Source organism: Schistocerca americana, chromosome 2 (assembly GCF_021461395.2).
Source record: "Schistocerca americana isolate TAMUIC-IGC-003095 chromosome 2, iqSchAmer2.1, whole genome shotgun sequence".
Lineage (NCBI taxonomy): Eukaryota > Metazoa > Arthropoda > Insecta > Orthoptera > Acrididae > Schistocerca > Schistocerca americana.
The window spans coordinates 659,979,133-660,003,100 of NC_060120.1; the positions used below are offsets into that span (position 1 = coordinate 659,979,133).

Here is a 23,968-nt window from a genome sequence, read left to right on the forward strand (position 1 = left end):
GGTCTTTCAGTGCTCTGTCAAATTCTTCATGCAGTATCATATCTCCTATTTCATCCTCATCTATATTCTCTTCCATTTCTATAATATTGTCGTCAAGAACATCGCCCTTGAATAGACCCTCTATATACGCCTTCCACCTTTCCGCTTTCCCTTCTTTGCTTAGAACGGGGGTTCCTTATGAGCTCTTTATATTCATGCACGTGGTTCTCTTTTCTCCAAATTCTTTAATTTTCCTGTAGGCAGTATTTATCTTACCCCTAGTGTGATAAGTCTCTACATACTTACATTTGTCCTCTAGCCATCCCTCCTTAGCCATTTTGCACTTCCCGTCGATCGCATTTTTGAGACGTTTGTATTCCTTTTTGCCTGCTTCATTTACTGCGTTTTTATATTTTCTCCTTTCATCAATAAAATGCAATATCTCTTCTGTTACCCAAGGATTTCTATTAGCCCTCGTCTTTTTACCTACTTGATCCTCTGTTATCTTCATTATTTCGTCTCTCAAAGCTACTCACTCTCCTTCTACTGTATTTCTTTCCCCCATTCTTGTCAATCGTTCCCTAATGCTCTCCCTGAAGCTCCTACAACCTCTGGTTTTGTCAGTTTATCCAGGTCCCATCTCCTTAAATTCCCACCTTTTTGCAGTTTCTTCAGTTTTAATCTACAGTTCACAACCAACAGATTGTGGTCAGAGTCCACATCTGCCCCTGGAAATGTCTTACAATTTAAAACCTGGTTCCTGAATCTCTGTCTTACCATTATATAATCTATCTGATACCTTTTAGTATCTCCAGGGTTCTTCCATGTATACAACCTTCTTTTATGATTCTTGAACCAAGTGTTAGATATGATTAAGTTTTGCTCTGTGCTAAATTCTAACAGCCGGCTTCCTCTTTCATTTCTTACCCCCAATCCATATTCACCTACTGTGTGTCCTCCTCTCCCTTTTCCTACTATCAAATTCCAGTCACCCATGACTATTAAATTTTTGTCTCCCTTTACTATCTGAATAATTTCTTTTTTCTCATCATACATTTCATCCATCTCTTCGTCATCAGTGGAGCTAGTTGGCATATAAACTTGTACTACTGTGGTAGGCGTGGGCTTCGTATCTATCTTGGCCACAATAATGCGTTTGCTATGCTGTTTGTAGTAGCTTACCCACATTCCTATTTTCCTATTCATTATTAAACCTACTCCTGCATTACCACTATTTGAGTTTTTGTTTATAACTCTGTATTCACCTGACCAAAAGTCTTGTTCCTCCTGCCACGAACTTCACTAATTCCTACTACATCTAACTTTAACCTATCCATTTCCCTTTTTAAATTTTCTAAACTACCTGCCCGATTAGGGTATCTGACATTCCACGCTCCGATCCGTAGAACGTCAGTTTTCTTTCTCCCGATAACAATGTCCTCCTGAGTAGTCCCTGCCCGGAGATCCGAATGAGGGACTATTTTACCTCTGGAATATTTCACCCAAGAGGATGCCGTCATCATTTAACCATACAATAAAGCTGAATGCCCTTGGGAAAAATTATGGCTGTACTTTCCCCTTGCTTTCAGCTGTTCGCAGTACCAGCACAGCAAGGCCGTTTTGGTTAGTGTTACAAGGCCAGATCAGTCAATCATCCAGACTGTTGCCCCTGCAACTACTGGAAAGGCTGCTGACCCTCTTCAGGAACCACACGATTTTTAGTTATGAAACCCTATACTCTAAAACTTGTACTAACATAAATTTTTAGTTGAAGGGATAGGAAACTCAATTAACACTAAGTTGCACAGACCCCTCAACAAGCATGCTGCCGGGTAGATCTAAGACATTATCACAGAGTTGAGTTTTTCGTGTCCTTGATAGCATTTTATAGATTAGAGAGCCTTGTATGGTTTCAATACATAGCTACAAAACAACACTGATAATGACTTGAGTTTCTACTCTTCTTCAGTTCCTTCAAGGAGATGCAACGCTTTTCCTTGTAATTAGGCACTCACTAAATGTGCCTATATCTCAGACAGAGCTTTGCATACCATAAAACATTGCAAGCTGCAATGGAGGAATTATCAAAATAAAACATGTGAGACTATTCACAGATCACAGGAAGAAAATGGCGTTTCGCTATTGAAAATATTGGAAACAGTAGCACACTGCGCCATTAAAACACTGAGATTAATGGACATTTAAACTGTTTTATCATCTACATATTACTCACCTCAGTGCCAACAACCTACACCTCAGAAATTTTTTTCAAAAATAAACATGTGTAACATGGGAAACCAGATTATGTTCATACAAATCATAATGTATTTATGATGGAAAAAACTAGTCTTTTAGTAATATTACAAACTGTCCACTTTCATATCGTCCAAAATTATTTTGTAGGAGTACTACTTTGTGTGTGTGTGTGTGTGTGTGTGTGTGTGTGTGTGTGTGTGTGTGTGTGTGTGTTTGTGTGTAAAACTAGAACTCTGTTTTAGTTCTTTACATAATCACCAATCAATTTAATCATTTATCGTATCTCCTTAAGAGCTGGCTAATTTCCTCTGCATAAAATTTTACCCCGAGACTGCAGCCAGCCCAAGACAGCATCTTTATGCTCTTTGTCAGACTCAAGTTGCTGGGAGCTGACCAAGTTTTTGAGGTGTACGAAGAAACAGAAATTGACTGGAGCCACAACTGGGCTATATGCTGAATGTTCATACACACCCCACTCAGAGAGAATTCTCATATTTAAAGAGGCATGTGGTTGGGTACAGTCATGCAAAAACATGGCACTGGTAATCAACAGGCTGTCATCATTTGTTTTGAATAGCTCTTCTGCTCTCTTAACTTCTCACAGTAGGCTTTTGAATCTGACTGTCCGATTATTTTTCATAAAATTCATTTAATGAGATTCCTTTAGCATCTTAAAAAATGGTGGCGACTTGTGGCTTGCAGGAATTTGACTTTTTTGTGCGAGGCAGTCTCACCACCCCAATGACTGCTTTTTGGCTCCATGATGGCATAGGAGACACATCTTATCACTAGTCTTGTTTCTATTCATTAGGATGAGGAGGAGATTAGTGTTTAATGCCTGTTGACATTGAGGTAATTAGAGACGGAGCACAAGCTCAGATTAGTGAAGGATGGAGAAGGAAAACTTGGATTACGAAAGGATGGAGAAGGAAAGCAGCCATGCCCTTATGAAGGAACCAATCCAGCATTTGCCTTAAGTGATTCAGGGAAATCACAGAAAACCTAAATTCGGATGGCCAGACACAGGTTTGAACAGTCATCCTCTCAAATGTGAGTCCTATGTGCTAACCACTGTGCTTCCCCTCTCAGTGGTTACGTTCAATAACCTTCCCCTTCTGTATCACAATGAAAATAGAAGTCCAGACAAGTTATCATCCACTGAGGTTTGTGGTTCTCAGAAAGGAGTTTTGGAAGTGGCACAGAAATCCCAGTACCATAATTTTTTTGTCACAGTCTCACATAAACCACTTTAAGTATCAGTGGAAAGCTGTCCAACACTTGAGATAATGTGAAATGTTTGATTCCTGAAATTTTTCATCACTTTTCTATACCAGTTGTTGTTCCTAGATGTGTAGCACAAAAATTACCAAACACTGATAATCTTTCCATATGTTAGGTCTTCTGGATCGAACAGGACTCACCTTAACAAGTGCATACAACAGCCCTATCAGTTGTACCTATCAACTGACAGTCAGTATGTGACCTATCATATGGGCAGCCTATCAGTTGCTTCTACAAGTGTTTGGAAATTTCTGTGCTACACGTCTAGGAAAATAAAATCTATTTATCGACTTTAAAAAATTCTGCTGTAGGTTTTGCAGATTAGCTAGACTAGCAAATCCTTGCACAAGTTTGCAAACCTGTAACATTTTCTGCAGTGTGACTGTTTTGTGGAACACCAGAAGCAACCTGAACTTAAGTTTTCTTCCCCTCTCTCTTCCCACCAAAGTATTTTCTGCTTCTCATATCCTCCCCACAATTTAATTAATTCTCTTGAAAGATGAGAACAGTAATCGGTTAATGCCATAAGTGTGTGACAACTGCAACCACCCTTCCCTGCAAGACAAACAATGCCAATGAGCATTAAAGATGCACAGGCCATGTCTGCCACTATCACAAACATTCATCTTTGCATTCTCCTGACACTTAAAACACATCCACACAGCATCACATTCAGTTCATACACAGCATAAATTTTGCAATGAATGACGACAGGTTTGAGACTTTGTGCCATAATTAACTGTATTGCATAAAGAGCTTCACATTTAGTGGTTTTAACAATTGCAATGCTCACTTTGAAGTTACACTATTGGAGAATGAAAAATAATAGTTTCCTCACTATCCCATCTCTGAGCACAGTGACTTACTACATGAGTCAGGGTAGTAACTGTTTTGTTCCCCTGCTATTTCCCATTCCACATGAAAGTGGAGGTTAATTTCAAGATGCTCCTCATATCTAAATAGATTAGAGTCTTTAAGTAAAAGAATTAATTTATGTATAAACTTAAAAAATATTTAATTTACTCAGTTTAAAGATATTACAAGTACCATTCAACCAGCACAGAAGAGAAAGTTAAGGGTAGAGAGGTAGGGTTTTGTAGATGATGGTTGCAAAATTATAAATTAAGTACGACATTCTTTATCTTGGGAAAACAACACAGATTGCTATATTTATTAAAAAATTTATTTACAGGCACAATCATATGTAGTTTTATATTATTACTTCCAAATTTAGCAATCGGTCATCTTCAGATGTCACAGTTTTAACGAACTCTCAAATCTTGACTGGACTAGGTAGGTGATAGGAATATAGAAGAGGTGCATGAAACACGGTATGGTGAACATATTTTCAAGGCCTTCGCACACTAACACTATCCTCCCTTCATTACCCAGAAAAATATTTTCTCTGCCTCATCCCCATAGCTATCAAACACTTCTCCCACACACATACTAACTAGCCACGGAGTAGCGGTCTATTCATCACAACCCCACACCTCGTCCATGTTTCTTCTTACCACTACGACCAAGACTGCTGTTCAACCCAGTTGGACTAGTGTGTGTGTGTGTGGGGGGGGGGGGGGCAGAGGACGCGCACACATGCACGCAAGTGTGCACATGCGTGTGCATGCCCGCTACGCTTGGTTGGTCAATCAGGTATGGTTAATGCTGTTTGTAGATGATGCTGGAGGTTGTCGTCCAATGATGTCCCATTTTGTGCTCAGCTGGAGATAGATCTGGTGATCGAGCAGGCCAAGCAACATGTCGACATATAGTAGAGCAATTTGGGTTGCAACAACAGTTGTATAGGGGAGAGCATTATCTTGTTGGGAAACACCCCCTGGAATGCTGTTCATGAATGGCAAATCACTTGGCTGATGTACAAATTTACAGTCCAGATGCATGCGATAACCACAAGAGTGCAAAAGAAATCCTACTCCAGACCAAAACTCCATGTATAGGTCCAGTGTGTCTAGCACGAGCACAGGTTGCTTGCAGGTTCTCAACTGCCCTCTTAACCAACACATGGACATCACTGGCTACAAGGCAGAACCAGCTTTCATCAGGGAACACAACATGCCTCCACCCACTCCTTCAATGAGGACATCACTTAAGTCGCAAATGTTGGTGGTTTGGGGTCAGTGAAGTGTACACTACAGGGCACCTGGCTCCGAGCTGTCCTTGTGGCTCTGAGTTGCCCTTGAAGTAACCAATTTGTAAAACTTTGACACGACACTGTGGTACCAACTTCTGCTCAAACTGAAGCTACAAATGTAGTACAATGAGACACAGCCATACTCTGAACACTATCATGCTATGTGAACACCCAGAGACCAGTCTCCTTGCAACCGTACATTCTTGTGACCACTACTGCCAGCCAACATGCACAGTGGCTACATTCCTGCCACTATTTTCTGCAATAACACAGAAGGAACATCCAGCTTCTCATGGCTCCATTACATGACTTCGTTCAAACTCAGTGAGGTACTGATGATGGTGTCTGTCACCTTAAGAGCATTCTTGACCAACATCTACACCCCACATCCAATCCCAAAGGTAACTGACGTTCATGGCAGTTACAGCATGCATTTAAGGGGGATAGGATGTGAAACGGGCAAACTTGGAGTGGGAAAGGCACCACAGAACACTAATTTCCACTGTCTATACTTTTACAAATAAATTCATAACACTTTGTAAGCATGACCAGGAAGGGTTCAGGATTCACACCCATAGCAGTGGAAGTTCAATAACATAACAAATCAATATTCTTTTACATGCGATATTTCATCATTTTTTCATCACTTTTCTTCTTACTGTGTTCTAGCGTTTGACAAACCTGCTATTAGACAGGTGGTCATAATGTTTTCCCTCATTAGTATGTGTTACATTGAGAATGGACCTTAGAAATCAAGCCAGTGAAAGTTTTATTGGTATGCTTGTGACAGAACTTGGTAAACTAGACCAATTACTATGGTAACAGGTGACACTGTCTATAAAAAAGCAAATAAATCTAATTTAAATTATCATAAATAGCTACGGGAAAAAAAAAAACAAAAAAAAACACCCTCGTTTTACTATGCTTTTAACTTGCATGAAGTAATCCACAGAATAAAATGTACATTCTGAGGACAATGAATGCTTCAGTTCATTTACTGCCTGCAATATGAATTTCAGTTAAATTCAAACTAGCTGAGTTTTCTTGTGCATGAAGTATCTTGTGCTTGTCTTAACTTCAGACCACTATTTCCAACTTACCTTACAGTTGATTTATTGTACTCTTTGGTGCTTACTAAAAGACTGTCATTATTCTGTTCATGGGAACAGATATTTTATTAACACAACTAAGCAGCCTGAGGACCACTTCAATAGCATTCAGATCTATTCTTATACTGTAACCACAAAAAATACTTATACTATCTCTAAGGTCATTGTTGACAACTGTCACTACTTGGCAGCTCTCAAAACAATTGCTTGGTGACACCTTAGCTGGCAGCACATCACCACAGAGTATGTTTACAAACAAGCTTATAAGCTGTTAATGTGTCTGTAACAAAAATGTGGAACCATGTATGATTTATCAAGTCTCTATGCACTATCCATACGGTACTAAATAATAAAATGATAATCTGAATAAAAACTTCAATTATATATTTATTTCTTCTGCTGGACATCATTCTTATTGTCTTTGATTTTACAGATATGGCAAAACAGATAAACCATTCTTTCGACAGTATGAGAAACTACATACTGTATGGACAGTCTACATTTTTCAAGAGCCATTTATATTCAAATTAAGCTGTCAGAACCAAAACTGAAATCCATGGTAACTCATATGGCATCATGGTCATGCATGAAAACCAATCTACATTTCCAGTATCATCCACAGTTCTCAAGACAATACTCTATGTACTACTGCGGCATTATGCTATTTTATATTCCTCTGATTCTGCTTTCAACACTAATGGATCACCACAATTGCTTGACAGGATAATCAATATGGAAAAAAAATACATGACCTCTTACTTGAATCTATCACTAGCTAGTAACAGCTTGCTAGCAGTGCACTTTATGTGTAACTGTAGCTATAAATGAATCAGAATAGTCTGCTACTCCAATTTGTACAAACTAATGGCAGTTACACACAAGATTATTTCAGTCACAATCACAGCCTAAAAACAAAAGACACAAATAAATCACCATGTAATACTAACATCTTGAATTGGATTTACAATGAAAAAGAAAAGTGTAATCTTACAAGAAATGTGGTAATATTTTTTGTGCAGTCATTGCCATGGACTAAACAGCTAACTGTGTACTCTATTGCTATGAAAAACCATTTCAGATCTCATATTAAATACTTTTTTTTTCAGAAAGCAGCAATGGCTTCTTTCCATCAGCAATAAAGCAGCTTGCTGTCTTCATGTCATATTACTTTATGATATCGAAATGAAGTATAAATAAACCTGCATCGTGTGGATGTTACTTTCCGATAGTTTGTCTTTCTTACTTGATGAAACACACAGGAACTAATTCCTTGCAGTTACAACTCTTAGGTTACAGATTTGATCATTTCACACAATGATCATGAAGGCAGACAGGCATCTCTCAAAAGTCAATGTAATACATTTTCCTGGGAGCTATAGCATTGAGCAACACTAATATAAATTAATAACCTTTCACAGAGTACTCATTTGAAGTCATTATTTCACATCTTAGAAGCCAGGTAAGTTACACCTGTAAATTGAGACTTCTTATTGGAACAATTTGATACCTGGGCCTATCAATAAACATCCTGGTACGTAGATTACCTAAACTCCTTTCACTGACAGAACGGCAATCGTTGACAAGGAGGGATTCCAAGTTACGGCAGTATTCACCAACCACTCTGAAAAGTACCAAAGAGGTGATTAAGCAACATAACAAATTAACAGAAGAAACATAATTTATGAAGTGTTTATAACCATGTATCCATTAATATTGCTATGTAATACTACTCTTCCTTACTACTATCAAATAATCGTTACTCGTATTATATACTAACTGTCCAAACACAGATACAGTATCTGTTAATTTGCTTAATTACAAATCATAAAAATACTTTTTTAATACAAGTGAACTTTCATTTTCAAGATGCTTCAGGATAACTGCTAAAGATTTATGATAATTTTTTAAATTCATGTTAAATTTATTTATGGCAGCTTGTGATGTTATCATCATACATGAAAAGAGGGCCTGTTACCACTCATTTGATATATGAAACTTAAGAACACAGAGACTTTTCTGTCTGATTATTCTCAAGTAGTCTTTCAAAGGATTCATTATACCAGAATGTTCATTCTCTGCATTAGTATGCTATTCCCAGTATATCATTTAATTTCATGTATCAAGAGAGTTAGGACCTGTTTTCTGTTAAAATGAAAGGTGAATTCAGAGTTTATGAAATGTTTATGTATTTCCCCCCTTAGGGAACAAAATTGCCAACCTTTCTGGACCTGGCACACACAACTGCATGGGCGTGGTTTATTTGCATTGAAGCATCATATCGTTGCAATATGTCGTAGAGCCCTTAGGTAAACAATTGTGCAGGAATTGCTGCTTTGTATATAACCCAAAACATACTGATATCTTGCTACAGACCCAAGAAACTGTGTCTTAAACTTCAGAAATTTTCAAGATGGCTGACTGGGAGCATCTGCATCAAGGAAAGTTTAATTGTGTATTACTTACCACATTTGAAAAAAAAAAATGAGTTCCAGAATCGAAATGTCTACACAAGTAATTAAAACTGAATCTGTGAAATCATTTTAAATATTTTCATAGCTATGATTACTGTAACTTCCATATGCACAATTACGCACGTTGGGACTGTTTCTGGTGTGTGCTCATTCCAGTCAATGTCTATGGTTACTATTTGGAGCAGATTACAGAATAGGTATGTCATATTACCATTATCTTTACACAGTATTGTCACAATAGGGTAGTTTTTTATTTTTTATTTTTAGGACTTACTAATGAGGAAATTGTAGCTTTGTTAGACGAACCCAAAGTAGAAGAGTTGGTGGGTTTCCGACAGGTGACTGGGTAAGTGCTAACTATTTCACCTTCTAGTGAAAACTATGTAAGTGGATCTGATGAACAGCCACCAAACAAAGCATATAAACCAAGAAATACACCACGTGATGATAAGAAGTTCCAGGGTATCAGCACTTGCCTATTGTTGATGATGTGCATTCCTCTCAATGCTACAAGCAAAATATTTGCTAGACGAAAACTAGAAGAAAATGTGAAGCATAATATTACCTTGTTTGTCAAAAACCATAATGTATTAAATTTACAATCCTTAGACTTTTAAGATAAACACACGAGAAAGTCTCCAAACCAAAACATTTTTAAAAAAGTGACAATTACATAGAAACAAAGCAAAATTTCGAAAGTTTTCTGCCAGGAACACGTATATTAGGAGGTCAAAGTTCACAAAGCTGCTTATCATATGTCAGCATACTAATCACTTGCCCATTGCTGCTTCCAGTTAGTTAAATAGTTGGTTATATGTTTTGCAGATTGCATGTACATCACACACTATCATGAGCAACATGGCATTGAGGAAAGTAATTATCGTATTCAATGAGTATAAGATGACCGTGAATAAAAGACAAACCCCTTTTTTAAAGATGCTCATTGAGAAAATTTAATTTTTACTTTGTTTCACTGAAATAAAGTATCTGCCTAAAGAAGTTAACATTAGACCTATTCTAAACTTATGCCATTTACTAATAGTCTACAATTTTAAAATACAAAAAGGAATAAAATAAACAAAAAGAAATGATTTGCATTCACTTTTATTTTCATTTTCTTCTTTGCTACTATCTAAGCCAGTTTTCTATGGTACTACTATTTTTAATCATCATCATTATTATCACTGGTATCATTATCTGAGATCACAGTTTCATGAAACGCGAGAAAAGAGCCTTCGTATTCCTATATACAGACAGCAAAGAAATTTATGATCTTGGTGGTCAGAAATATTTGGCCATTTCTTCCAAAGTGATGTTCAAGGTTGTCATTACTTGGGACCTGAGAACACAGTTGTTTTTCTGAATACATAGCAGATTTCACATCTATACTGATGAGAATGTAACAACATTTTCGTCCATCTTTTGCTTCCAAACACATTGTTTGCATGCTGCTCTCGCACTGATGGCATAGAACCAGCACCCCCCCTCATACCTTGCAGTGAACATCAACTAGTCATCAACATGTCACTACACCAATGGCCCCTATCTACTCTTTAACCGCCTTCTGTAGAAATATATACTATAACTGAGTATTTGTCCAATTTTGAAGTCAATTCAAGTCTGACTACAAATGAAAAGGCAGTTAACTCAGACAAAAAATTAAGTTGTGATCTATCTTTCTTCACTAGTATCAAACTATTTAAGTTTTTTTCTTTTACTAATGTGTACTATATTTTGTTAAAATCAATGTAACATTTTGCTGAGGGGATGTAATTAATAAGTATTATAATTTTTCCAACAACTTTCTAGAATCAATGCAGAAAAACAATTAACAATTACAATCCAAAAAAGCAATTAACAAATAGAAAAAGAACAACATCTATGCAGCTGAAGGAGGTTAGAGTAGACCCTAACCTTCTTGATGCACCGTTATGGTGCTCATTCTCTCAATATCTTTGGCCTGCATGCCACTGTTGAGGCCTGCGCTGCTCACCTTATCCATTTACCTCCAATCTTCACCCTAAAAGCAGCTATGGAAAGCAATGTCAAAATGACTTATGACTCAATATGACAGATGCCTTACTGGTTCAGTCTTCTTTCACTGTTTTTGTCTTATTATTACTGTCACTCTGCCATTTCACAGCAACATCGCACTGAAGTGATCTCACTAGGACATCACCCATGGTACAATTTCTTTTAGTTAAACGTCAATAAATGATGCAATGGAGGTAAAAACTTTCAAGAGATACGAAAACAAACAGCACTGATGTTCTAAGATTCATGTCTTTGGTGCAACGTAGTGGTAAAGAATGTGGGTTATGAAAGTGAAAGAAGTAGGTTCGCAAACTGTCTATATGTACTTTTTTTCAGTTTTAATGTTTTTAACACATTCTGGGACTTTCTGATGAATGTAATACAAGTATGTTCTGCAATATTCAACATTACTTACATATAACACCACCCCCTCTTAGGAACGAGTTTCTTTGATTTTGTTGCTTAAGGTTGATTAGAAAACTAAGGATAAAACTGCTGTGAGTGAAAAGACCAGCTTGTCCCAAATATTTGGCAATTTTTTCAAAAATTTTACGATTTCCAAGGCTGTTGTCAGGGAAGGACCTAAGAGTACAGCTTCAATTGCTCCGAATGAAACAAACAGCAATTATATTTAAATATTCCTTGTTTGTCACAAAAATTTTGCTGTTTCTTTCCGAACATGTCGCAATTTTCAAGGAACATAAGGCTACGGCCTGACCGTATCATGGCAGGAGTGGACAGACTGCTCACTGATGTCAGAATGCGAGTGAACACTGCAGTGCCCTGAGTAGCATTTCTTTGTTCAGGGATGAGAAGCAGTGTTCCACAGAGATCAAACTATGGAGTCTGATGCATTGCTAACTGATTTGATACTGGAGGAAAATACATTTCTGAACACTGATTAATTCAGTCTAAGGAATACAATGTTGTTGTTGTCTTCAGTCCTGAGACTGGTTTGATGCAGCTCTCCATGCTACTCTATCCCATGCAGGCTTCTTCATCTCCCAGTACCCACTGCAGCTTACATCCTTCTGAATCTGCTTAGTGTATTCATCTCTTGATCTCCCTCTACGATTTTTACCCTCCACGCTGCCCTTCAATGCTAAATTTGTGATCCCTTGATGCCTCAGAACATGTCCTACCAACCAGACCCTTCTTCCTGTCAAGTTGTGCCACAAACTCCTCTTCTCCACAGTTCTATTCAATACCTTCTCATTAGTTATGTGATCTACCCATCTAATCTTCAGCATTCTTCTGTAGTACCACATTTCGAAAGCTTCTATTCTCTTTTTGTCCAAACTATTTATCATCCATGTTTCACTTCCATACATGGCTGCACTCCATACAAATACTTTCAGAAACTACTTCCCGACACTTACATCTATACTCGATGTTAACAAATTTCTCTTCTTCAAAAACGCTTTCCTTGCCATTGCCAGTACACATTTTATATCCTCACTACTTCGACCATCACCAGTTATTTTGGTCCCAAAACAGCAAAACTCCTTTACTACTTTAAGTGGCTCATTTCCTAATCTAATTCCCTCAGGATTACCAGACTTAATTCGACTACATTCCATTATCCTCATTTTGCTTTCGATGATGTTCGTCTTATATCCTCCTTTCAAGACACTGCCCATACCGTTCAACTGATCTTCCAAAGTCCCTTGCTGTCTCCGACAGAATTACAATGTCATCGGCGAACCTCAAAGTTTTTATTTCTTCTCCATGGATTTTAATTCCTACTCCAAATTTTTCTTTAGTTTCCTTTACTGCTTGCTCAATATACAGATTGAATAACATCGAAGAGAGACTAAAACCCTGTCTCACTCCCTTCCCAACCACTGCTTCCCGTTCATGTCCCTCGACTCTTGTAACCGCCATCTGGTTTCCGTACAAATTGTAAATAGCCTTTCGCTCCCTGTATTTTACCCTTGCCACCTTTAGAATTTGAAAGAGAGTATTCCAGTCAACATTGCCAAAATCTTTCACTATGCCTACAAATGCTAGAAACGTAGGTTTTCCAATATTTCTACGGAATCCAAACTGATCTTCCCCGTGGTCGGCTTTTACCAGTTTTTCCATTCATCGGTAAAGAATTCCTGTTAGTATTTTGCAGCTGTGACTTATTAAACTGATAGTTTGGTAATTTTCGCATCTGTCAACACCTGCTTTCTTTGGGATTGGAATTATTATATTCTTCTTGAAGTCTGAGGGTATTTTGCCTGTCTCATACATCTTGCCCACCAGATGGTAGAGTTTTGTCAGGACTGGCTCTCCCCAGGCCGTCAGCAGTTCCAATGGAATGTTGTCTACTCCGGGGTCCTTGTTTCGACTCAGGTCTTTCAGTGCTCTGTCAAACTCTTCACACAGTATCATATCTCCCATTTCATCTCCATCTACATCCTCTTCCATTTCCATAATATTGTCCTCAAGTACGTCGCCCTTGTATAGACCCTCTATATACTCCTTCCATCTTTCTGCTTTCCCATTCTTTGCTTAGAACTGGGTTTCCATCTGAGCTCCTGATATTCATACAAGTGGTTCTCCTTTCTCCAAAGGTCTCTCTAATTTTCCTGTAGGCAGTATCTATCTTACCCCTAGTGAGATAAGCCTCTACTTCCTTACATTTGTCCTCTAGCCATCCCTGCTTAGCCATTTTGCACTTCCCGTCGATCACATTTTTGAGACGTTTGTATTCCTTTTTGCCTACTTCATTTACTGCATTTTTAAATTTTCTCCTTTCATCTATAAAATTCAATATTTCTTCTGTTACCCAAGGATTTCTACTAGCCCTTGTCTTTTTACCTACTTGATCCTCTGCTGCCTTCACTACTTCATCCCTCAGAGCTACCCATTCTTCTTCTACTGTATTTCTTTCCCCCATTCCTGTCAATTTTCCCTTATGCTCTCCCTGAAACTCTGTACAACCTCTGCTTTAGTCAGTTTATCCAGGTCCCATCTCCTTAAATTCCCACCTTTATGCCGTTTCTTCAGTTTTAATTTACAGGTCACAACCAATAGATTGTGGTCAGAGTCCACATCTGCCCCTGGAAATGTCCTACAGTTTAAAACCTGGTTCCTAAATCTCTGTCTTACCATTATATAATCTATCTGATACCTTCTAATATCTCCAGGCTTCTTCCATGTATACAACCTTCTTTTATGATTCTTGAACGAAGTGTTAACTATGATTAAGCTATGCTCTGTGCAAAATTCTACCAGATGGCTTCCCCTTTCATTTCTTACCCCCAATCCATATTCAGTTACTATGTTTCCTGCTCTCCCTTTTACTACTCTCAAATTCCAGTCACCCATGACTATTAAATTTTCGTCTGCCTTCACTACCTGAATAATTTCTTTTATCTCATCATACATTTCATCAATGTCTTCATCATCTGCAGAGCTAGTTGGCATATAAACTTGTACTACTGTAGTAGGCGTGGGCTTCGTGTCTATCTTGGCCACAATAATGCATTCACTATGCTGTTTGTAGTAGCCACTCCTATTTTTTTATTCATTATTAAACCTACTCCTGTATTACCCCTATTTGATTTTGTATTTACAATCCCGTATTCACCTGACCTGAAGTCTTGTTCCTCCTGCCACCGAACTTCACTAACTCCCACTATATCTAACTTTAACCTACCCCGCTCCCTTTTTAAATTTTCTAACCTATCTGCCCGATTGAGGGATCTGGCATTCCACGCTCCGATCCGTAGAACGTCAGTTCCTGAGTAGTCCCCGCCCGGAGATCCGAATGGGGGAATATTTTACCTCCGGAATATTTTACCCAAGAGGACGCCATCATCATTTCGGCATACAGTAAAGCTGCATGCCCTCGGGAAAAATTACAGCTGTAGTTTCCCCTTGCTTTCAGCCGTTCGAAGCACAACAAGGCCGTTTTGGTTAGTGTTACAAGGCCAGATCAGTCAATCATCCAGACTGTTGCCCCTGCAACTACTGAAAAGGCTGCTGCCCCTCTTCAGGAACCACACGTTTGTCTGGCCTCTCAACAGATACCCCTCCGTTGTGGTTGCACCTATGGTACGGCCATCTGTATTGCTGAGGCACGCAAGCCTCCCCACCAACGGCAAGGTCCATGGTTCACGGGGGGAAGGAATACAAGTATTCTAGCAAAACAGAGAGCTGTTTGGAGAGTTTAACACACTGTATGTGAGTTTACAATCAGATGCTGATAAATTCCATGGATACACAAGAATGTCTGAAATGCTGCAGGAAGACAGGTCAGTACACAAGGAGATTTCGACAAGGTCGCCAATGCATTACAGTCCCAAATGAAGACCGGTATCTGGTCATCTCTCCATTGTGGTATTGTACAGATACTGCAAGAGAACTGCAAGATGATCTCAGAAGGGCCACTGGAGCTGCTGTGTCCAGTTTATACCACCACTATAAATAATGCCTCACACCACAAGTCCTCTGTTACATGTTTTTATAGCAGATGAGGCTTACCCACTGACACCAAATTTAAAGCATCTGTTCACAGAAAGAGCTCTGAATGACAAAAAGAAGGTTATTTCAATCAATGCCATTCTCATGCTTTAAAGTGTGTTGAACATGCAGTTGGAATTTTGTGAGGAAAATGGTGTATATTAAGAAAACCTTTAAAGACAAATGTACAACATGTGTGTCTTATAATCGAAACAGCAGATCCATTACACATCATCATTACAGAATGTGATGGAAATAGTATCCCACATTACAATATGATCGAAAACAGCATGAAAATTGTAAAAGATTGATCTGAGTAGATGAAATAATAGTTCATCACTAGTGCTAACAAATGTGCAACACATTTGTTAGTTACTTTTCTCAAAACAGAATTACACAAGAAAAATGTTTACTTACGATCAATATGAAGCTTCAGTACTATTTCATTAAATGTCTTTCTTCCAATGGACTTGCTTTTATACTGGGACTGATCAGCCTGCCAAATTTCTAGCCTTTCTTATACGATTGTGATAATTTCTGCACAAGATGTGTGTCACCGCTTGCCACATGCTCAAGAAACACGAATTGGTTTGTGGTACATGTGCATGGTCCATTGGACACTGCTATAGTTAACTGCATGCGTCTCCCGAAACGTGTCTCTCCAGACAATTCCATGTCCTCAAAGAGGCTTGTCTTGCTCACTGCAGGGGAAATCCTATTCAAGGCTGCCCGCCCCATTGCACTCAGGCCACGGCCTAAGAGGACACCTTAAAATTGCAGTGAGTGAAATATTTAGCTATTGTTTCTGCGATTTCCATGCGTCCACTCAGCCATGGGAGAAGCTGGTGTCAGTGTCACGCTTGGCTTACTCGAAATGTAGTGCTGGACAAGTACATCACTTCTGAGAAAGCCTTGCATGTGAATAGTTTCTCCCATCCAGCTTATCCCAAATGTTAGTCAAATTATACATTGCCTGTGACTGCACTAGTGGCAAGCATATGAATACCAATGTTAATAATCTTGTGACACTACACACACTTTCCAAATTCTTCCAAACAAATTTCCACACAGCCTCAATTGCCAAAATGTAAATGTACGATAACGCCTATAAAAACTATCACACAACGTAAAAAGATTGACCTCGGCAGTAGTAGTTCAATCTACGACTGTAAGATGACAATGTATTTTTCAAACGAAAAATTTGGGAAAAATGTCTAGTCTTATTATTGGGTAAATACAGTACGAGGCCTGTTCAAAAAATTCTGGAACATTCATAATTCCGCATCAATGGTGAGATGGAGTGAAATGTGGTTGGCACCCCTGAATACGCCTGTGTTTAATGTGTGGCTGCGAGAAGTTTCATTATCGTATGCCTGTTAGTTACATTAGTTATTGTTTGCTGTATTGAGTAGAATGTTGTGTCACACAGTTTGCGAATTTCGGGAGGGCAGAGTTAGTGGAGCAACACTTCTGCATTAAATTTTGCATGAAATTCAAGACAACCTTTACAGACAGACACACCAAATGATGCAGGAAGCCTACGGTGACGAGTGCTTAAGCTGTTCAGAGGTACAAATGGTTCACATAGTTTAAAAATAGCCACACAGTTAAAGATGATTCTCGATCAGGACACCATTCGACACTTATTGTCGGTGCTCAAGACAGGAACATCAATGAAATTGTGCTTGCCAATCGAAGACCGACTGTCCAAGTGATTGCAGAAGAATGTAACATTTCAGTTGGATCATGTCATGAAACCCTGACACAGCTTCGTGTAATGCATTGTGTTGCCACTAAGTTCATCCCACGGCTCATGAGTCAAGACCAGGAAGACCTTTGCCTCACAATCTGTGAAGAGCTTTTGGATCGCACAAATGAGAATGAGACGTTCCTTAAGAGAATCTTAACTGGTGGTGACATGTTGGTCTGCGGTTATGATGTTGAGACCAAGGCTCAATCTTAACTGGTGATGACACATTCTACAGTTATGATGTTGAGACCAGGTTCAATCTTCACAATGGGTCGGGAAAGGTTCTCAGAGACCAAAAAAAGCTCTTCATATCAGGTCAAATGTCAAAGTCACACTGATAGTTTTCTTTGACTTTGAAGGATTAGTTCATAATGATTTGTGCCACAGGAACAAATTGTTAATCCAAGGTACTATCATGACACATTGTAATGCCTGCAAGAAAATGTGAGAAGGAAATGGTCTGAAATGTAGTGAGACAATTCATGGCTTTCGCATCATAATAACACATCCACAAATTCATCTATGCTGGTGCATGACTACTGCACAAAAAATGATATCATTGAGCTGCCTCATACTCCGTACTCTCCAAACCTCGCCCCTGCATACTTTTTCCCTTCTTCCAAAGTTGAAAACCCCACAAAAAGGATGGCACATTGCACAATCCAGCAAGAGGTGGACCAAGATTGCTTCCGGAAGTGGAAATGGCATTGGGAACAGTGAAACAATTGTGGATGAGAGTATTTAGAAGGAGACCATGCACCATAAGTGAAAGGTAAACATAAAAATTTTTGTGGGAAAAGCTGCAGAATTTTTTCAACAGACCTCATACACATTTACAGCTATACGGCGATGATACACAGCTATTTAACTGAGTATTTATACCCAAGAGCTAACATGTATTACAGTAACCGTCAAGAAGAAACACTAACTCAGATTAAAATATTTTAAAGATTTATTGTAAATTTTTACTTCCATGGTTAGATTATCAAAGACTTCTTTTGTCAGACTCAAGTTAGATCCATACAAGAATGTCTTCCCCTTGAAAACCTGTCACTATTATGCTTAAATAAATGCCCGAAAGATGCATATGGATAAACCTGCACATAAATTTAATCACTTTTGTACAGTGAATAATTTTTGTCTGTGTTAATTGCCATGCCTAAGGACTACAATGAACGAAGATTTGACAATCTACGGATGTATACACGTGTAAAAATGAGAATGATGCTTATGGTGTACATAGCTAATTTATTATTGTTTCAGCACATTCACAATGATTGTTTTTTATTTTATTTTTTATTAATTTTATATCAACAAGTAATCCAAAACACCTTTAATTTTCCAACATGTTTACAACTGGTTTGCTACATTCATCAAGCATCTCTTCTTACGATGAAACTGAATGTCCTACACCTCTTCAAATTTTCATTTTGGTCCTTATGTGAAAAACTAACTAATATATTACATAAAAATGCCCTTTGTTATTTCCCTCTGTTGGCACTTAACTTTATTTCACAAAAATGGATGTATGTTTTACAAAGAAGAATTAACTATGCCTTTTGTTTCAAATTAAAAATGCATTTTGTCCAATTTTCACGCAGTGAAATCCCATCCCTAAAAGTGCAAATCTGTTGCTTCTGCAAAATGCTCTTCTTTTGCTATCACAGGCTCCACACATAACTCAACATATTTTCTTCCTACAAATTTATTTAGATGTGGTAGAAATAAGAGAAAGCAATACCAGAATACACAAAGGAAAATCCCAAAATTTTAGCAGGTGAAAATAATATTCGGCACCACATCTTGTCAAGAAGAGCATCAAGATGAAATTTATATTCTGCCTCATTAAACTGCTGGTATTCTTAAAGGGTAACAGTAGATACATTCTGCTACTGTTTTTTGTGACTGAGCAACAGCAAATGCAGCAAAAACGACTATCTGGGTGTGATGCCAGATGCTTTTTAATTTCTTCATCAGGGTATACTAATGAAACAATGGTAAACCTAAACTGAACAAAAGTGTAAAAAAGTTATCAAACACAACACATCAGGAAAGGAAGTTACAACAAGAAATCTTGACATGTCATTAACCCATAATTTACCAACAAATGTCACCTTGTTAATTCAGGATGTAAATTACACTCATTATAAAAAACAGTGATATCTAAATAGGTGACGAAACATGCCTAAGTGAAATAAAAGTATGTTGTATTTAAAAGAAACAGCTTTATGAAAAAAGGTCATTTTGTTACACAAAAAAACCAGTTTCATCATTCAGAAAGAAGAAACTTTCTTGCACTATTAAAAAATCAGATATTTTTTGCAGACAGATCTGCACAACTGCACAAAAAAGCTACATGCATATGTCTTGCAATCTGAGGAAAACCTGACTTGCTCCGATTGTTTTCAGAGTTTCAGTCAGTGCATGAACACGTTCCCGTCACTTCCAAACTGTCTGAGATATCCAGAATCACTGCGTGAATACCGCTTTCTCTTTGTGTTTGCTTGTGACAGTTGGAAATGGCAATGTTTAAAGTTACTGTCACCGAAATATGTTCGTATTTCATAATGGAAACTATTCTGAAGAGCCAAAGAAAGTGATACACCTGCCTAATACTGTGTAGGGCCCCCGTGAGCATGCAGAAGTCCCACAACATGACATGGCATGGCATGGACTCAACTAATGTCCGAAGTAGTGCTGGAGGGAACTGACACCATGAATCCTGCAGGTCTGTCCATAAATCCATACGAGTACGAGGGGGGTGGAGATTTCTTCTGAACAGCACTTCGCAAGACATCCCAGATACGCTTGCAATAATGTTCATATCTGGGGAGTTTGGTGTCCAGCGCAAGTGCTTAATCTCAGAAGAATGTATCTTGAACCACTTGTAGCAATTCTGGACATGTGGGGGTGTCGCACTGTCCCGTTGGAATTGCCCACTCCTTGGGAATGCACAACTGACATGAATGGATGCAGGTGATCAGACAGGATGCTTACGTATGTGTCACCTGTCAGAGTTGTATCTAGATGTATCAGGTGTCTCATATCACTCTAACTGCACACACCCCACACCATTACAGAGCCTCCACCAGCTTTAAGAATGAGAACTTTTAACACTGCACCGCGTCGGCAATCGTGAATAATTTAGTGATTAAAACTAGTTTTAGTGTGTTCCAAAGAAGGTGTGGTTATCCGCGCCAAAACCTAGGTCAACATCCGGTTTCTATTTGCAATCGAGGCGGATGCTTTATAATCATTAGCTTGAACAGTCTCCTGCTTACATGCAGGGTCCATGGACTCATGAGGCTGTCTCCATACCCAAACATGTCCATCCGCTCGATACAATTTGAAACGAGACCCATCCGACCAGGTAACATATTTCCAGTCATCAACAGTCCAATGTCTTGTTTTGACGAACCCATGCAAGGCATAAAGCTTTGTGCTGCGCAGTCACCAAGGGTACACGAGCAGGCCATCGGCTCCGGAAGCCCTTATCGGTGGTTTCGTTGAATGGTTCACACGCTGACACTTGTTATGACCCAGCATTGAAATCTGCAACAATTTGGTTTAAGGGTGGCAATTCTGTCACGTTGAACAATTCTGGCAGGATCTTTTTCCAGCAGCTGTGATGTTGGAGGTTTGACATTTTACTGAATTCCTGACATTCACAGTACACTCATGAAATGGTTGTACGGAGAAATCTCCACTTCATCACTACCTTGGAGATGCTGTGTCCTATTGCTCGTGCACTGACTATAACACCACATTGAAACTTGCGCAAATCTTGATAACCTGTCATTGTTCCAGCAGTAACCAGTCTAACAACTGCGCCAAATACTTATCGTCTTATACAGGCATTGCTGACTGCAGCACCATATTCTGCCTGTTTACATATCTCTGTATTTGAATACGCAAGCCTATACCACTTTCCTTGGTGCTTCTGTGTATAAAAAAATATACTGCATATAATTTGAATTAAGTTTTATCAATTATGTCAGTTCATCATTAAACACTTCTTTCATTCTGCATTACTTTCCACAAAATCTCCCACTCTTACTTATTAGAAACAGCATCGCATGGCGTAAATTAACTGCTTGTAACATACTTCTGTGAAACATTCATTAATATGTATCAAAATTAACAATTCAATTAAAAGAAATCACCAAATGTAGCATTAGGATTCTTTTACCTGATACCATCATCAGTTATTCTCCAGCAACCTTGGACATTCAAGTGTTGTAGCCAGCGACAATTTGCAGCAATAGCAAACATTGTTCTATTTGTGACAGAGTAAATATTGGAGATGCACAAAATTCTCAATCTGTAAAAAGGAATTGGCAATGCTTTAGAATTTCAGAGAAGTCAGCTACTCAGTCATTATGTTCAGCTAATGAGTTCTACATACCATTCTGAAATATCAAGAACTTTGATGTTAATACCAACAGCAAAGGCAGTCACACAATTTACCTAATAGTAGTCTTTCTTTAGACAGTATTACAAGATACAATCCGACATAAATGAGCAAGCATATCAAAGGTGGGCTTGGGAAGGAGGTGGGGGGCAGTGGAACAGGACAGGAAAGGCAATGGTAAAATACACCTTTCACTTCACAATTTATATAATAATATAATTAATGCAAATCTCATGGGCAACTTTTATTTGGAGGCACAGAACTCCACAAGAGCTAGCATGGAGAGGGTCTTTCTCTCACCAACAATCAGAAAATTGAAGTATCCTGGCAGATTGAGATTGTGTGCTGGACCAGGACACAAAGCAGGAGCCTTGCAAGATTCCAGGTTCAAGTGCCAACTCAATACCCAGTTCTAACCTGCCACAAGATTTCAAGACAATGTGCACCCTGCCACAGAGGGAAGAATTCATAGTGGAAACAATACCCTTGGCTGTGACAAAGTCATTCCACTGCAGAAACAGGAGGGCTAGTCCAGAAAGGTGTGGAGGAAGTCTGTGAAAGGACAGAGAGGTTTTGGTGAATGTGAGAGCAGATAGTATGTCACAGCTAGAGGGTTCAATCGATGACTGTAATGCCCCCAACAGGCAAGGTTCCAGAGTTCGGTCTCAGTCCAACACACAGTTTTATTCCTTCCGGAAGCTTCAGACAGCACATATTCTGCAACAGCTTCAACCATTCTTCCTGGATCTAGAATTTGTTCTTTCTGCTAGATTCCAATAAAAATAATTCTACTGGCAGTGTGTTGTGACATTTTCGTTCGTTTCTCCAAAACCACATGCAATGTCATAGCTGACATTCAATGCGAGAACTTATACTTCTTTCTTTAAAATTTTAATTTTGCCTCACAAATCAGAAGACAGCCAAACAAGTTTGATTTGGTAGATTAATTCACACTTGTTATACTTCAATCAGTGATAGAGAAGTAGGCCCCAATCTTCTTTGAAATAATATATCTGGTGAGAATAGGAAGAATAAGTAAACAGCAGCATATGATGAGTTGATGATATTAGGAAAGACTGTTCTAGATTCTAATATTCTCAAAACCAGTGGTTGGTAAAGAAACAGTTGAAATAAACATTATGCAATGTCAAATTTTTGGAGAAGAGTGAGTAGATTTCCTCTCCATAGAGTTACGAAGGATTTAGCACAGAAAAGAATCTGCAGGTGAACAGCTTGAATACTGGTGTATTACAGGCTGTGAATAATTATTGTGACTGATGCTGAGGGGGGAAAATGAGCAAATGGCTGTATCACAGACACACACCTGCCTCACAATTGACACTGAGTATTCTTTCTGCAAGTATATTAGCATATCTTGCTTACAGCAACTTCTCTAAAGCAAACACACAAAGATATAGCTTAGAAAAGATATCTTAAAACCATCAAGTGTTTTATAAACCTTGATTAAGCCACACCGAAACATCCATAAGTGTGGCATTAAATAATGTTGTACTAGCAGTGTGTGTAATTAGATATGGTATTTTAGACTGACAGCTGACATGGATATACAGAGCTACAACAGACCTATAATGCAGCTGCAGCAGCACAAAAGTTCAGAAGCTTGTTCACTGGCAATGAATCTGAGAGATAGCTATAGGACGCTGATTATTACAAAATTTAAAAAAGTGATATTAGAATTAAAACAGCTATCATTAAACATGAAACAATATATGTACTTTCTACCTTACTTGTCGATATAGTATTTTTATTGTTGAGGCATAGATGATCACTGCTACATTGTTTCAGGCTTATTGTTTATTGTTGTGACAGAAATTGAGTCTTAAGAACACAATTCCCTTATAGCCACTATTATGCGTATTTCAGCGGTGTTATTCACTGCAGTGATGGCAATCTTGTCAGCTGATCAGCAGAGGTGACAAACATAATTTGTGCCTGCCAAATGTTTAGACAAAAAATATCTTAAAGCTTGATGAGAGCTGCATGACTCCACTCTCTAACTCTGTCTCCACAAAAGTTGCAAATATTTACCAAAGTAACATGTAAAACAGC

At 38.4% G+C, this 23,968-nt stretch overlaps 1 protein-coding gene across 2 annotated transcripts in view; it reads right to left on the minus strand.

The window, feature by feature from the left end:
* Positions 1 to 6,631: 6,631 nt before the first annotated feature.
* LOC124594825 (F-box/LRR-repeat protein 15) overlaps positions 6,632 to 23,968 on the minus strand; it is a 32,653-nt gene continuing 15,316 nt past the window's right edge. The window contains exons 4-6 of one of the 2 annotated variants that reach the window (XM_047133269.1): positions 21,677 to 21,808; positions 8,322 to 8,398; positions 6,632 to 7,057 (exon numbers count right to left, since the gene is read on the minus strand). In XM_047133269.1, the coding sequence (XP_046989225.1) occupies positions 7,011 to 7,057; positions 8,322 to 8,398; positions 21,677 to 21,808 (256 nt within the window). In that variant the 3' untranslated portion in view covers positions 6,632 to 7,010. Of the gene's footprint in view, positions 7,058 to 7,146; positions 8,399 to 21,676; positions 21,809 to 23,968 lie in introns of those variants that run through there. The other variant, XM_047133268.1, reaches the window with a different exon arrangement.